Source organism: Apteryx mantelli, chromosome 2, assembly GCF_036417845.1.
Source record: "Apteryx mantelli isolate bAptMan1 chromosome 2, bAptMan1.hap1, whole genome shotgun sequence".
Lineage (NCBI taxonomy): Eukaryota > Metazoa > Chordata > Aves > Apterygiformes > Apterygidae > Apteryx > Apteryx mantelli.
This window is the reverse complement of record NC_089979.1, coordinates 51,217,284-51,233,793: the sequence shown is the minus strand read 5'-3', so window position 1 is coordinate 51,233,793 and position 16,510 is coordinate 51,217,284. Positions and strand designations below refer to the sequence as shown.

At 35.0% G+C, this 16,510-nt stretch overlaps 1 protein-coding gene across 3 annotated transcripts in view; it reads left to right on the top strand.

The window, feature by feature from the left end:
* TTC39C (tetratricopeptide repeat domain 39C) overlaps positions 1-16,510 on the top strand; it is a 35,613-nt gene that overhangs the window by 3,360 nt on the left and 15,743 nt on the right. For 2 of the 3 annotated variants that reach the window (XM_067290629.1, XM_067290627.1), the window contains exons 2-5: positions 8,878-8,926; positions 10,497-10,625; positions 11,892-12,006; positions 15,550-15,904. In XM_067290629.1, the coding sequence (XP_067146730.1) occupies positions 8,894-8,926; positions 10,497-10,625; positions 11,892-12,006; positions 15,550-15,904 (632 nt within the window). In that variant the 5' untranslated portion in view covers positions 8,878-8,893. Of the gene's footprint in view, positions 1-7,891; positions 7,909-8,877; positions 8,927-10,496; positions 10,626-11,891; positions 12,007-15,549; positions 15,905-16,510 lie in introns of those variants that run through there. The other variant, XM_067290628.1, reaches the window with a different exon arrangement.

The following is a 16,510-nucleotide window of genomic DNA, read 5'->3' as shown; positions in this document are numbered from 1 at the left end:
CTGTTTTTGTCTCAGGGTTTAGAGCTCATACGTATCTGTTCAAAACGTCAAGAAGACAGTTGAATGTGTTTGCTATGTGTCAGATCACACCAGTAGTTAAAACTGCATTGACTACTGCTGTAAACCAGTTAGTGTTTCGTCAGGTATGGCTTATGACTTGTTTTATGTTAAACTACACTTGATATAAGATTGTTATCAGGGTTTGAAAAATCATCTGCAAATAACATCAGCATCTACATAAGCTTTATTTTTTGAAGAAATCTAGATCCTCAGTGTACTTGTAGTGATAGCCCTCTGAACCTTAATCGAATGCAAACTGATAAAACAATTTCATAAATTTGCAACGGACAGCACCACTGTCTTTGCTTTTAGCTTTGTCAGGTCACCACAGAGTTTAACTCATACTCGAAATTTGCAGATGTCAATCCTTCTGTTTAGTTTGAACAATACTAAAACTGTCCTAGTTCTGATTGGTTTAAATTTTGAGTACCTTTGAAAACTGCAAGAGAAATGAAAGTTAACCTATAATGTGGGCATTGGATATGGGGCCCAAAATCAGCCTGTGAAGTATCATTTTGGTGGACCACCCTGACACTATCAAAAAAGCCAATGGAGCTGGCGTGCTCTCTTTTCTTTTTAGCTTTATGGACACTTGAACTACTTTTGTGTCTGCAAAAAGTAATTAGGAAAAGAAGAAACTGTCAGAAGACTCTCTTGCTGATTCTTCACTTTTTAACACCATTTGCAAATCAAAAATGGTTGAAAGCTTCCTCTGGATAGGAAGATGGGAGATAGTGTCAAATATAATCAAAAGTTTTTTTAGCTGGATCTTGATTCACAATAGAAAGCATCCAGGTAAGACTGGGAATGATATCTCGTAAGGAATCCAACAGCCTTCTGTTTCCTACCAGGGAAACGTTTGACTCTTTGCATGAATGACTCTTCTGAGAAGAATTGATTAAAATTTTTAGGTTGTGTGCGAGTAAAAAGAGAAGTGGTACAAGATGGAGAAGTGAGATGTGTATAATAAGGTCTTCTCTGAAGAAGAAAACAAAGAGGGTGCTGAGAAGACATGATTCTAAGACAAAATGTGTGAAGGCTAAAGAATAGAGTCAGTGTATGAAAACATGCCCTATGATCTGTTATGGGAAAAGAGAATGTGGAGAAAAATGGTAAGCTAGAGCAAGCATAAAAATGAGGAAAAGTGCCTAATACATAGTATACTATTACCAGACATACAAACTTCAGTAATGGAACAGAAATCCCGTTGTGGTAGGTGTTTGAACCATTCCTAAGTAAAAATGGTGTCTGTGGTTCAAAATACTTATGATTCAAGTATAAGGTGAGGCAACAGATGAAAATAACAGGACTACAAGGTGACATTAAGACCCGCAGGTAAACTGTGGCCCATGTATGAGCAGTCTAACCCTTGTTGCAGACTCTCATTTACGGAGCTTGGCAAAGCACTCTTAACAAAAATTAAGTGACTTGGTAAATGTTTCAGTAGCTTCTTTAAAGTTAAGGATGGAAGAGTGGGAACTGATATGAGTCAGCTGGAGAAGGATGATGGCATCTCGATTGGTGGTGTGAGAATAAGTCAGGGATGCCCTGATAAAAGCCATGTTTGCTATTGTTTATCAGAGCAGTAGAGGGAGAAGAGCAGCAGCTGGGTGGATATATGGAAAGGAGTGAAGTCGTAAGTGACTTATGAGGGAAGTGATTTTTACTGGCACTATTCTAAATGTATGTTAGTGAGATTAAATTTCATTTCTCAAGGTTAGAAGCACATTATAGTAATAGATGTGCGAAAAAATCAGCATCAGTTTTCTAGTTAATGTGAATAGGTTAGAAAAACTTAGTGTTATACAGTTTAAATCTTCAATATCTGGATCTAGTGATCTCTAGAGATGATCAGGTTGAATGTTACACCTAGTTTTGTGGCTTTTGAGACAGATTGGTGTTGCCAAAAGAAATGGTAAAAAGGGTAGAGAAAGGCTGAGAGCTCTGTTTGCTATGTGGAGCAAAATCCAATGGCTAGAAGTCCATGGGAAGACGTCAGAAAGCAAAACTAAAATCTGAGTTTATAATGGAGAGGGTTCTCCACTCTTTGGAGACTGCAGAAGAGGTGTGGTAGTAAACATATTACTATTTTAAAACATAGGAAAGTAGTGTTGTGAAAGATAAATTGTAAAGACTTTCCACTCTTGCTAGCGCACCCGTTCCTTGATCTAGTATTTCTGATAAATTAATTCAGGTTTTTGTGATGGGATGGGTATACTTTTGTTTTAATATACTTCAGGAGCTCAGAAGTGTCAATAAGCTACATGGTGTCAGTTAAGTTGCTATAGTTTGTCCTGCCCTAATTTCAGTCAGGTTAGTTGAGCCTACAGTGGAAAAAAGATTTTGATCAAGTTTGTAATTGCTGTGGATTTTAAGTGTGTGCAGTTAGGCAGTTAGTACAGATCAGGCGATATACAGTAACTGGGTTGTCTCTCAGCTCTGTAACTACTTTTCAAAGTACAGGTGCAATTTGAAATGCTTTTCAGTGTTTTGATAATTCCCACTCTTTTGATATTGTTGTGCATCTAAAATTAACAGCCTGAAGTTAGAGCTAAACAATCTCCTGGTAATTTAGGGAAGGACGAAACAAAATCAAGTAAAGAGCCATAGAATTACTTTTTTCTTGTTCCTGCATTTCGCTTATGGTTGGCTATTTCTAGTGAAAGTAGCGGTGTGTGTTTAGAACTCATTCAACAATTAAAACAAATTTGAGCTAATTATAACTTATAAACCACCTCTGACATTTGAAATTCTTAATTAAAATGTATCTTAATTCTGTGATTCTTTAATACATTTATATTGCATTAGCTATTTCACACATCAATATTGGCTGAAATGTGTAGTTGTATAAAAATGCCTTATGTTTGTATCCTCACAAATCATACATAGAATATATTCTAGAACAATCCATCGAATAATGATGAAAAGATTTGTATGTGTTTGTAGTAAATCCCTTAAAACTAAATATGTGTGTTTCTGCTTGTTCTAAAATACTTGGTAGCTGCTTCTATATTTATCTGTGAACTTGAGCAAGTTCTTAATTTTTGTTATGCTTTACTCTCCCACTTTGGAGGAAAATAACTTGTTTAGTTTCAACTTGAGCGTCACGAGCTGTATGATGACTGGAATTCTTAATGGAGTGTTGCTAAAGTAGCAGTGCCTAGAAAAGAGGGAAGGAAATGGTGGGCTAATTATGCTACTTTAATAAACCTGAGCTAGGCTATAGTAGCTTTTGAAGCTTATGTATTTTTGAAGCAAAATATTATCATGAAAATGGAGGTAGAAAGGAAAAAGGAGAAGTAATTGATTTTTCTTCTGATGTGCTTCAGTTCTGGTTTTTAATGATTAAAATAAGGCTGTATTATCCCAGCTTTATTAAACCAAATTTTAAAACTCCTGGATGTTGTTATCATGCATAAAAATGGGGCTTGGCAGACCTTTCTTCTGAAAGTAAATGATCATCTTAAAGATAGGCCATGAAATGAGGTGAATTAGTCAGGGTTTGCTGGGAGAAGCAATGTCTCATATAACACCGATGTATACAACTGGAGGAGCTGGGAGAGCTCTAAGGCAACAAGTTCTACTTCAGAGCACTTAACTAAATTCAAGCCATACACTTATACCTAATTTCATTTTCTAAATAAATTGTACTGAGTTTTATTGTGGTATTGTGTAGAATTTGTATTAATAGAACTTTTTTTTTAAGTATCTTGTGACTGCCAATTTGATAGGCAAAGTACAAATCATATTTTGCAAAATATATCTGGAGAGAATAATGGAGGTAGAAAACAATACTCAAAGATATTTCTGAATTTCTGTAATGGACACATTTTAATGCTTCTAACTTTTAATTTGGTATTAAAAACATATTTATAGAATAGTATCTGTAAATTATCTACTGAGCAGGTACATCCAAGATCTGTGTCCTTCTCTCTTCCCTTGCCTTTTTTTTCCTGTAGAAAGCTCAGTATGGCAGACATGTTGTAAGCTGTCTTTTAGAGGCCACAGAGTAATTGTCCGAGTATGATAACAGATGGAGTAAAGGAAAATGGTTGGTATTGTAGTACTGATATTGGTACCTTTTTAGAGCAAAGGAAAAGCTCAGAGCTGTAATTGGTAGTATTCACAGAAAGCATTTGAGCAGGCAAAGGTTGGAATATTGGCATAGTACATATGTTTTGCACCAGAAAGGTGATAACAAAAATCTAAAAACCTATTGATCGTTTGATCGTTATCTGCAAAAGTATTACAATGTACCAAGCACCCAGCATCACTCTGTTGCCTTATTTGATTGCATTATGGCCCTTTGGTAACTGAAATGGTCACAAAATATTTAGCTGGTTGAGACGGTGGATACAAGCACAGAAGTTGTCAGAGACCAGGTGTTTGCCCTGCACACCCAAATCCTGGGTAAGCACCCAGATGCTGACACAAATAAGAACAAAAATATTGTCGCAGTTGGGGATTTAATATTTTTAAGGTCTAACTGATTTTAAGTTGCTTGGATTGCTGGTTAGCACCCCCATTCATGAAGGTATTGAGGACAGTAGTTAAGCAAATTGATGATGCAAGCCTCATGCTTAAATGCTCTTTCAAATTGGGGTAGATTTAAATATATAGTAATCTATTATCCTCAGTTAGGACCCCCAAAAGTTCGACTATGGCATGTGAATGGAAGATATTTTGCAATAGTTTGAGAAGAAGATACAAAGATAATTTGGTGAATCCTACTGTACTATGCATAGATCTGTAAGAGAATGTAGTTCAGCGGTCTCAATGTGGGACTTGTTTGGCCCTGATGCTAAACTTTATCTTTGGGCTAATTAAAAATCTTTTTTTTTTTTTTCCCCCTTATTAGAGGCTATTGTTTTGAAGTGGTGAAGATAACTTGGTTAGTGCAGTGTCCTAAGGTTCATTTGTGCTCAATGGCATAAATCCTGTCAACATAGATGTGGTCACTGTTTCACTGTTAGTATTATCTCAAGTGTGCTGCCTCTTTTTTTTTTTTTTTTTTTTTTTTTTTGTTATATCTTAACAACTTTTTGGATTCTGGCAAAAGATGTGGAATCGTGTCTGATGCTGAAGGTCGCTTCAGCAGACATTGATAATGAGCTTGAACTGAGGGGTATTGTCATGGAAGTGTGCTTTTTTCAGAAACTTACTTTCAGCATTAGTCATGCCTTGGTGTTGTTTACTGAGTCTTTACTATGCCATTACGAACTGCTCTACAGCTCTTGAGAAGGTAACACTGAGCTATTAAAGAATTTATTGTTTTACATCCTATCTGCAAAGCTTAAACAGTAATGCAATTGTTATTTAAAATGGATTTTAAATGCTAAAATTACATTAAGAAATGATTTTTCCATCAAGCTATAGTTCCTACCCAGTGACTGCATAGGAATATGATAGAAGCATACCTTAATTCATTTATTGATGGCACATCCAAAATGCTGAGGGAGTAGAGGTTTCATGTTTTGATTGCCAGACTCCATGGTCTCAACAGAAGCATTTCACAGATAATGTTAAATATGGTGTTTTCTTGCTTCAGGGTGATAAAGCAGTCCATATGTGCTTAATGACAACGCTTTTTATAGGAAGTCCTTTTTAATTGTCAATCATTCAATCTGTAACATTCCACCTGATGTATTTATAGCTAGTGATAATTTCAGAGTAGAGTGATGCGGCTCTCAAAGGTATTTTTTTGTTTTGTTTTGTCTTTGATAGGAGAAGAACTGTAAAGGCAGTCTAGTTATGGGTGTCCAAGTGCAAATGGGGAAGCCATTTTGACAAATCAGTTTACAAGATAAATATTTGTGGAAGAAACTTCTCGGTGTTTATACTTAGATAAATGTTTATTGGCAAGCAATGAAAAATTCTTTATCTTTTGGTATCTTGGAAAAGCAGTTGACTCAACTGTAACTAGCCATCTGTCTTTAACATAATATTAAAATACTACCAAAAAGAAATCTACAGGCTTTCAAGATGTTTATTTAAATGTTGATGCCTTCACAGATAAATGTATGCTCTTAAGAACAGGTTTTTAAGTTCAGAAGAGGAAAAAAAATACATTTAGTAAAATGATGCTTGAATGCCACGTCCAAATTAATGTATATATTGAGCTGCTGAATGAGAGATTATGCTGTTTCGTTCTTAACTGTGTTACCGGTTGTTTCTTTTTAGGGGTCTCACTCCCAAATATGGCAGTTATTCAAGTTACTCTATTTGAAAATTTTATTCCCACAGATGGGGAATCACTTTACCTCTAACGCTGTTAGGTTTCAATTTTTTTAAGCTTTAACAGCTTACCTATTTCTATAATAAAAGGCTCTTTTTTTTATAAATACACAGAAAATGAAAAAAAGGTCTAGAATCTAAGATACTTTCATATGCACCATTTTTACTACTTGTTCTGTAATTGCACAAAATTTAATTTGCATTTATGTTTTGCTGATAAAACCAATATCTATCTTGCCAAGTCATAAGGAATGTCTGGATGCTCACTCTTCTGAGAACAAAATCTATATGTTGCTAAGCATATTTGATTTGCTAATGCACATGCTTCAAAAACAAACAAAATCTTGGATCCTGTTGTACAAAGTTTTAGTGAGAGATGGTTTTTCTCATCTGTTTTACAGATAATTTTTTACAGGTGTTCAGATGCTCAAATTTAAAATCACGACATGAAAATAACCTCCTTAGATCTATGTCTACTGCTGAAGTAAAATTTTTTCATTGTGGATAGAAACTTAACATTCAAAGTGTGTTCTAAAGATTTTTATTGAAAGGTGCAAGCTTTATTAAGTATTTCTTGTGTCTTGTATTTTTTCTGGTTACATTCAAAGACTGTCATGGTTGACTACTTGTAATTCACTCGGAAAAATAGTTTTTCCTTCATCAAACTCAGGAAGTTCTCCCTTCTGAATGGATTTCAGTATGAAAGATTGATTGCTTTATGATGCTAAATAAGGATTATTTTGACATCTCATTTAAAACAAACAAAAAATCATACCCCAAACTACCTACCTTATTCTCCCACACCCTCGAAGCTCAAAAGTGAAACATTTGGATTACCTTTGAGCTTCCTTGAAAGTATTATGTAGGTGCAACTTCGTCCATAAGGACATAAACATCAAAATGTCCTGCAGGAACCTATTTTGCTGTTTTAGATCTGCAGAGTGCTGACGGGATAGTAAGTGCGTCCTTGAAAACTGGTGGAGATCGTGCTCCACAGCAGGGTGGTAAGACCATGCAACGGGGGCCTCGTGAGTTGAAAGGTGGATTATGAGACAGGGATGTACCCTCTGCAGTCTGAGGTCCTGCTGAAAACGCCAGATGCGGCAAATGTAACTCCTGTGGCTGATTTCTACCTGTCTTTATAACACAGTTGTTGGTAGAGAATGGTCCAGATACGGAGTAGCAGAGGCATTTACTGGCAGCTTTTCTTTTAGGACTGCCAACAAAGAGGAAAATATTTAACTCATTTTTCTTTTGAAACAATAATGAAAAAATTATAAGTTGATTTTTACTTTTATATGTATATCTGGAAATGAGCAGTGTAGATAAAGGGAAGGATTTTCAGGTCTAATTTTTCTTGTTTAATGTACTTGTTTTTCTTTTTTGTTCTTGTTCTTTTCCTTTTTGTCTATGTACACTAAATCAAAAAGAAAATGGAGGGTGGATATTAATGACTACCTTTTGAAAAGAATCCGGTGTATTCTATTATAGCTTTATTAGTGAAAATGTGTGTTGTAATAAACAATATATTGCTTCTTCCAGGTTTTTTCAAATGCCTATCCCAGTTTAAAATCTGCTTTAAACTGATGCTTGCAGAATTAAGTTAGAAACAGCGTAAGTACCATACTGTAGCAATATGTGTACTTACAGTGTAAATGTAACTTTTTCCTAAAACCTAGAAGAGAAGTTAGTGTTCATATATTATTCTTTCTTCTGGAGTGCTGAACGTATTTTAGCTTTACTCCTGTAATGGTATTTATACATGGACATATAAACTGACAGTCAGTGATTCCTAAAGCTGAACAGTAGATGCAGTGAGATCCTGAAAACAGGTTTTTAGTGTGTGTTATCTGACTTGACTACAGCCTCATGGTCTGTGTGACTGCAGTAGTCCTGAAGCTTGAAACTTGTCCCATGTATTACCAAGATCTTGGCTGCCTACGTTTTTGGTCCAGCAGTTGCTTTCACTCTTTTGGAAATCTCTGCAAACAGAAAAGGTGAAACATATTTAAACTGTTCCATACTGTATAGTAAGATTTGTACTCCAGGCTTGAAATAAAGCAGCTAAAGAACCATAAGAATAGAACTTCATATTTCCAGCAATTTATTTTGTGGCTTTTGTTTTATTTTGTTTATGGTTTTAGGTAGGTTAACCTAACTCATGGGAACAGGGCTGGGAGTCGCTTAGTGGAACCAGTTAACATTTGTCTGGTAGGTCAGAATTGTGGTGACAATTGATAGAGAAGAGTAGAATTAGTGGATTTTGAAATTTCTGCAGTTCTTAAATTTTCTTTGATCCTGCACTAATTATATTTTGATAACAATATTTTCCTCTTAAAATATCTACTGCTTAATACTTGAAAATTTAATTTTTTGTAAAGGTATATTCAAGTCTTAGTAAAAATGATGATTTTTTGGCTTCTTGTTTCCATCATATTTTGCAGAATGATACAGTAGTTGTTTGTAACTTGATATTAAAAAAATAGGGTTTATTTACAGGTGTATAATCATGATTTAAAATTAAGTAATGTAATATTGGTGTTATGTGCCATTGTAGTTAACTGCATTTTGTTCTCTTGACAGAAACCATAGTCCATTAATGAGTTTTGGAGCCAGTTTTGTCAGTTTTTTGGTGAGTAAATACAGAGAGTATATATCTTTTCTTTTGTAATTAATCTTTGTGCATGAATGTGTTCACAATGGTGGATACTCTTAATTTATTTATTTTTTAGACTTTTTTTTAGACTTTTTTTTCCAAAGTTTTAGATTAAACATAGCTAGAAAACAAATCATTGTTATATAAAGTTTGTTTGCTCATATGGTTTAAATAGAAAGCAAGGGTTCTGTGATTCAGCTTCTTAAATGTATGAAGTATCTGTTTTCCATTAAAAGAGCCATAAAAACTTTCTTAAATGAGCAGTAGATATGGCATTAAAATAACACTTATAAATACCATTTTCTTAATAGCTGTTAGTATTGAAGACTTTCTCAGCAGTACGACAGGGTGGAGGTTGTTAATCTTAAATCCATTCATGTTGCTGCCTTTTTGAATATATGAGAACTGAGAATATTGACTGATTGAAGAGTCATAACGAAAACATGTTAGTTCTGTTAAGTGCTTTCATAGGAAAAATTAAGATATCTTGCATTACTCTCCCCCCCCCCCAAAAAAAAAATAAATGAGTTGATGTATTGGAAAACATTCAGATCTTGTTTTTATAGGCTGTCCTTATTCTGACTTTGCTGCTTAATCTTATGTTGCATCAGAAATTCGCTATGGTAATACCTTTCTTAAAATCAGAATTTATTATAATATGCCAGAAATTCATATGTTGTAAATTAAATTAATTTGAATTCTTTCTAGTGTCTGTAGGCTATGCAATGTAGAAAGGTATATTGGTTGGGAAACCTCCTGCGGCATACGCTTGCTTTAAGCCAAGGGAATGGGGAGGAGGAAGGAAGGAGAGAGACTTGCTCAGGCTTGCTTGTCTGAATTGATGTGCTGAGCCAGTGCAGCATCACAGTGCAGCATCAGTGGATCTTGAACAGCTTCTGCTTAGCCACTTAGCTACTGTTCTAAAGATAGCTGCAGCACTTCATGTGCCTGTGTCATTCAGACCTTTCATTAACTAAAGCAGCAGGAAAAGAAAGTTATTTGTTCTAAAATTCTTTCTAAATGGGTTCAACAGGAGTTGGAGTCTGGTGCATTTTCTTCAAACATACGTAGGAATTCTGCACGCTGTTTCTTACAATGCAACAGTTGTTAATTGTTCCTGACTTTGCAGGCCTATTATTTATGCGGATGAATTAAATAAAAGCAGTATCTGCACAGATGCAAATCATGCCTTATGTTCATGAAAGGAAATTTTTTTTAATTTTTGCTTAATGTAATATGACAGCGTATTCAGTTTGACTGCATGTTAATTTTTGTTAAGAGAAGGGAACAGGACTTAGTGAATATGTTCTGATTTCAGTCTTTTGAAATTTTGGAAAGGTGTTCTTAAATCTCTGTTTTTATTTTTTTGTGTAAAAGTATGTGTACTGCTGTGTGTGTATGTATTAAGATGTGTTTAAAAGAAAAGTAGTAGCAGTTTTATTGCCAAACTTGTATGGAAATAGCTTTCCTGTAGCTTTTGTAGCAATAACAGGTTTATGTTTGTTTGTGATTTTTATCATTCAAATCTGTGTTCTATTTTTGGAAGAATGCCATGATGACATTTGAAGAAGAGAAAATGCAGCTGGCATGTGATGACTTAAAGGCTACAGAAAAACTTTGTGAGAGTGAAGAAGCTGGAGTTATTGAAACAATCAAGAATAAAATTAAAAAGAATGTAAGAGCATTATTTGAAAATATGGAGTTGTGTATTGGAAAAAATATTTCGGGAAATCTTTCTGCCCTCTTGGTATTTTGACTAGATGATTTTGGTGTGTGGAAAACAGTTGTGATTAGAAACTAACTCCAGTTGAACATTTTGCTTAAATTTCTTAAGTATAAGATAGATTCAGGCAATTCCTCTTCTAAAGCAGTAGGTTGTTTGATACTGCTAATACTTTTCTTAACACCACAAATTTGTGATCTACTAGAATTATTTCAGGAAACATTTAACCTGGCTAATTAGGGTCATTTTAATTTATATATGCTGTAGTAATGTTCAGAAGTCATGAGACTGAGACCGCATTGTGCTATGTGCCAGGCAATTCCTAGGGAATTTTTCTTCCTATTTTAGAATTTTTGTTCTAAATAATCAACGAAGAATATAGCATGCAAACTGGGAAATAGTAAAGACAGTAGTGTCATAAAAATGTTGAGTGGCTTTCCCAGTGTGACACTGTAGATCTACAGCAGAAAAAGGAAAAACTGTTTCTCCTTGATATTTAGTTTACTTGATAGAAAGCATTGAACCTGACATACTTAATTGCATGTTCTTAAGAGGCACTGTATTTTTCCTGCCACTCACTATGTATCCCTTTTTGTGTTCTTCCTATCTAACACATTAGTTTCATATTTGATGCATGTATTAATAATTGTATGATGTTTAAATGTGTTCTGAGTGTTTGTAAAATCTTCAAAACAAAAAACCCAAAGCTGATCACACATATATAAGGTTTCCCTGCTTATTAAGTAGGAACTTGCTTGAGGTGCTGTCAAAGAACATTCAGCATAACTCAGCATTCTTAAGGGCTAAACTATTTTAATAGCAATACTTCCCCTAGCAGTTAATTTTGGATTTGTTAACTTAGTATCTTTTAAAATAGTATTCTGCATTATTTTTGCAGTCTTTAAGGAATGTGGTTTAAGCATTTTAGAAAGCAATTACAAGGAAAAGTTGTACTAAATAAGGCAGATCTTGCCACGTGTCCTGCTCAGACTTATCAAGTTACAAAAACCTATGGATTTTATATCCTTTTTTTATGTTTTCATACAAATTGTTTGGCCACTTTAGTTAAAAGCAATATTACTTGGAAATTAAAAATACCAACAATCACAATGGAAAAATTACTAATTCAACTGTATTAAATGTTGCACAAAGACAGGATTTCAGTTTGATGTTAAAATAACTTTTTTCCCCTCTGCTCTGTTTGTGTATTTCATACAGGTAGATGGACGAAAATCCACTGTATCCATGACTGATCGACTACAAAGACAAATAATTGTAGCTGACTGTCAAGTCTACTTGGCTGTGCTGTCATTTGTAAAACAGGAATTATCAGGTGTGCTGTGGCTTTAATGTTTGGTTTTTTGCATGATATGTGTGTAAGTAAAGCTTGATAGTAAAGCAGCACAATGATTATTAACATCAGTAAAGATGATTGCTTTGTAATAAAAAACAGTTCCATTTGAAACAAGGGATGGATTTTCCAAGATTCATGTGCTTGCAGAGATATTGTTCTACCTTTGTGTACACAGAAGTATCATAAGGTGAATTGGATTGCTACAAACTACAGCTTTTCACTTTTTGCATGCCAGTAATCATATTCAGCTGGTTCTTCTTAGGCTGGAATCCTTTGCATGTTCCCGTAGAGGCATTGTAGGAGCTGGTACAAAGATGGGTAGCATCTTTATCTTGCAGGCCGCATGAGGTACACAAGAAGTTAAGAACAGCTGAAGCCTGGTGTCTCCTATGCAGGATGTTAGTGGGAACTCGGGGAGATGACAAACTGCCAGCAAAAGTAATTTTAGTGAAGTGTGTTGAAGATGGATGAGCTGAATCAATTCTTATTCTTTGGGCACCTAAATGTGTTCTCGCATGCCAAAGAGGTTAATTGTGATTTGTGGAAAACAAACCTCCTTGTCTCAGCTGCAGAGCTGTTTTTTAAGTTTCTTTTGCATTGCTGGTTCTCCTGCATAAACTGGAAACATTCCTTCACCGCTGAGTTCATATAAAAAGTAGTCAAGGTCATGTGCTACAGAAGCATGTTCCCAAGTACTCCCCGGAATTAGCAAAGAGCAAGCGATGGCAGTCAGAGCAGATGTCAGTGAAAACCCCGCGGATCAGCTGGAAGGAACCAGGAAAATAATACCCAAATTATCATTAAAATAATGCTAAGATCTTCAGTCAAGGACGTAATGCTTTCTGTGCGATATGCAGACTTGGTTTCTTCTAAGCCAGGACATCAAGAATGTACTTGGTTCTAGTTAACAGAAATTCAGGGAGTGTTTTTGTCTGCTGTGTCAGTGTGTAAGAAGGTAGGGTTTTCTTTTTCTCAGCTCTGGGTTTTCATTCATTTGTTTGTGGGTCCCCCCCCTTCTCTCTAAGCTTTTTTTCATCATTTCAGTATGTATTCTGCAGCCGCATTACAGCATCCAAAGTAGTTACTGAGCGTGGTGTCTGTCCCCTTTTTTCTTGTCTGCTGCTCAGAGAACTAAAGTGGTTAGCAGAGTACTGCAGAACATGCAGCATATCTGGGTTTCTCTACTGAGTAAAAACATCCTTAAAATCTTTCGTTAAGATTTTCAAGAGGTTAAACACTGTCTCTGTGACTATTAGTGGCTGCCATTGTGGCACCGTTTTGCTGAACTGCTGGGTCTGTTATTTTAGTTAATTTTTTGACTGTATTGCCTTTCTGATTATGTATAAACATCTTGTTTTTATGATTGCATTTCTGTATAGAAATAGCAACCAGATCATTGAAATGAATGTCATTTCTTCAGAGGCAGATTTTGCTGATAAGTGGATGGGTAGAAAAAATTCTTGTGTTTTTCTTCCTGGGAGAGTTTGGCAAGAAGCATATGACAGTGCACAAGCCACTTGCTTACATGGCTTTTAATAGCATAGCGGGCTAACACATTTTAGATTTTTTTTTTCCACCCTCACGGATGCAATAGCAATAGCTTTATAATAAAATTAATAATACAGCAACTTAAAATTATCTTCCAACAGCAATATTGAACTACCCTTTCTTTATGTTTATAAACACTGCTGTCGTTGGTCTGATGACGAGTTTCAGAAGTTCATGCTAGGAAATCTCAGCTCAGTGATTGGGCTTGATTGTGAAATTTTTATGTTTGTAAAGTCAGGAATTCATTATTTTAATTCATTATTTTATCTTAGTATGTCAAGTCTATAGGGTTCTGCTTTGTTAGTGTAAAGCCTCAGACTGGGTGGGTTTTCTTTTTTTTGTATCATATGTCTTTTCCATTTGATGCATGCATCAGAGTGCAATAGTTTATCAAAGCTATTAACAGAAACAGTCTGTAGGATAAGTAAAATGTGGGTTTTTCCTTATTATTTCTGTTGTATTGCTCTACATAATTGTATAAGCGTTCATCTTGTGGTGTACCACATAACTTTGTGCAGCCAAAAAGTGATCTAATTGCTGAAAATTTAAGTAACATTAGCTTTATACTAAAGCTGAATCATGGCAGGGGTTTGCATTTTTTATTATAACAGGTAGTTGAGTGCTCTATGTTGAGTTTGGTATTAATTTTTTTAATAGTTTCAGCTCATGTTGGCAGCAAGTTTAACCCTTCTGCCACAACTGAGAATACAAATCTTGCAGTTTTTCTCACTGTGGTTTCTTAAGACTGTCAAAGTGGCTTCATCTCCTCTTCATATAACAAAAATCTAAAAAAGGTTATACTAGTCAACAATGGTAGTCTTTTTAGGAATTCCTTTTTTGCAGTTGGAAGGAGTTTGTCAAAAACATGTCAAGCAGGTATACAGAGTGGTTTGGTATTGATAGCATTTTCGCTTTTTTGACACACACATATTTTCTAATTCTGGCTCCGGTTATGACACTGATCTTTGCAAATTTGGTGATCTGTTTAGAACACTGTTGCTATATCCATGCTTTTTTCCCCTTATTTTTGGTCTTTTTAACTGCTTTATCACTGCAGTTCCTAACTCTCAAGGCTATAGCGCAAAATGCTGTTGTCTGCTTTTTACAATTAATTTGTGCAATTATATTCTGCATTTATTTTCTGTTTACCATTTTCATCCTTGTCCAAAGAGGTGCTATAACCAAGATGGCTACTGCATAAATAGGCAAATTGACATCAGAAGATGAAGCTGTCCATGCTTTTTTTTTTCTTTTTTTACACTCCTGCCATCTTTAATGTACTTTTATACATCTCTTCTGTAAACATAGATCTTGCTTAAACCAACTGAAAATGCTCAAACTCAGATTTTTAAGGAAACTTAGTTACCCAGCTGGCATTTGAAATTGAGGCAGTTAAGCACCTGAACATGTTAAAAATCTGAAATTTATGCATTCATTTATTTTTCTTCTGCCTGTTTTTTTTTTAATTGTGAAACACTGTATCCAATATCTTTTTTTTTTTTTTTTACTCATACTAACTGTGGAAGATCTTACTGTCTACCCCAAAGGAAAGGGGTTTTTTTTGTTGTTGTTGTTTTTTTAGGTAATTTTTCCCATCGACGTTCTTTTACCAACATTTGGGCTTAAAAGTAAAATTTCTTTTTGCTTCTCTCTGTTTGCCAGGCAGTCATTTCATCCTCACTCTATAGTGGAGTGGAATTCAGCTTTAAGTTGTTTTGGTTTCTCTGTTCCTTTATGACAATCGTATTGCCACGTAGCAGAAGGGAAATACCTTTGTGTTGCATACTTTCTTAAAGTCTGTGGTTGAAAAACACGTAAGCTGGTAATGCCCAATATGACAGAAGTAGCTATTGTTACAAAATCCTTCATGTAATCAGTTAATTTAATGCAAATGAGAGAGCATTCTAGGATTTGTGAAATACTGTGTTACACTTTTGAAACATGTCCTTGACATGTTTTTTTCTTGATCTGTAGCATACATAAAAGGTGGGTGGATCCTCCGAAAAGCCTGGAAAATTTACAATAAGTGCTATATGGACATTAATACGCTTCAGGAATTATATCAGAAGAAAACAACTCAGGAATCCTTGACTTCTGATGCTGCAAATGATAATCATATTGCTGCAGAAGGTGTAACGGAGGATTCGCTAAACAGACTGAAAGGTGCTGTTAGCTTTGGATATGGACTTTTTCATCTTTGCATATCCATGGTGCCCCCAAACCTGCTCAAAATCATCAACCTGCTGGGTTTTCCTGGAGACCGCCTACAGGGGCTTTCTTCACTGATGTATGCAAGTGAAAGTAAGGACATGAAGGCCCCTTTAGCTACGTGAGTAGCTATATTGAAATGCTTTGGTAGATAACTTAGTACTGAAAGTAAGTGAATGGAAAAAGTCAAAACCAAAAAAGTCATGTTGCTTTAAAGAAAACAACAGCAGGTAAAATAAACTTGTAATTAATTGTTTAACATGCCATGGTTTATTAAATTCATCATTTGGTAGTGTATAAGATCTTACTATAACTAGCTATTCAGATATCTTTTGGGTTCATGTGAGAATTGTGCTGTATTCTTTAGTACCTGCTATTGTAATGTCTAGTAATTTATATGCCAGCAGAGTAAATAAAAGCACCCCATGAGGGCTTAATAAATTTACCTATGAGTTATTAAATAGTATACCCTTTCATAGAGGAGAATGTCATGGGAGCCATTGACGTCACTTAGTCATTTATCCTTATTATCATCCAATGATCTTTTCCAGTTTATTTTTAATTTTAGTATCTAAGAATAATGGAGTGTTCCCTTACACAGTCTTTTTGATCTTTTTAGAGGAGCGTTCTTTGTGTCCTCTTTTTCCCAAGCCTTCATACTGCATTCTGGTCCTTTTATTGAGTGAAGGGTAAGCCAGACTTAATTTAAACCAATTTATGAAGGCTG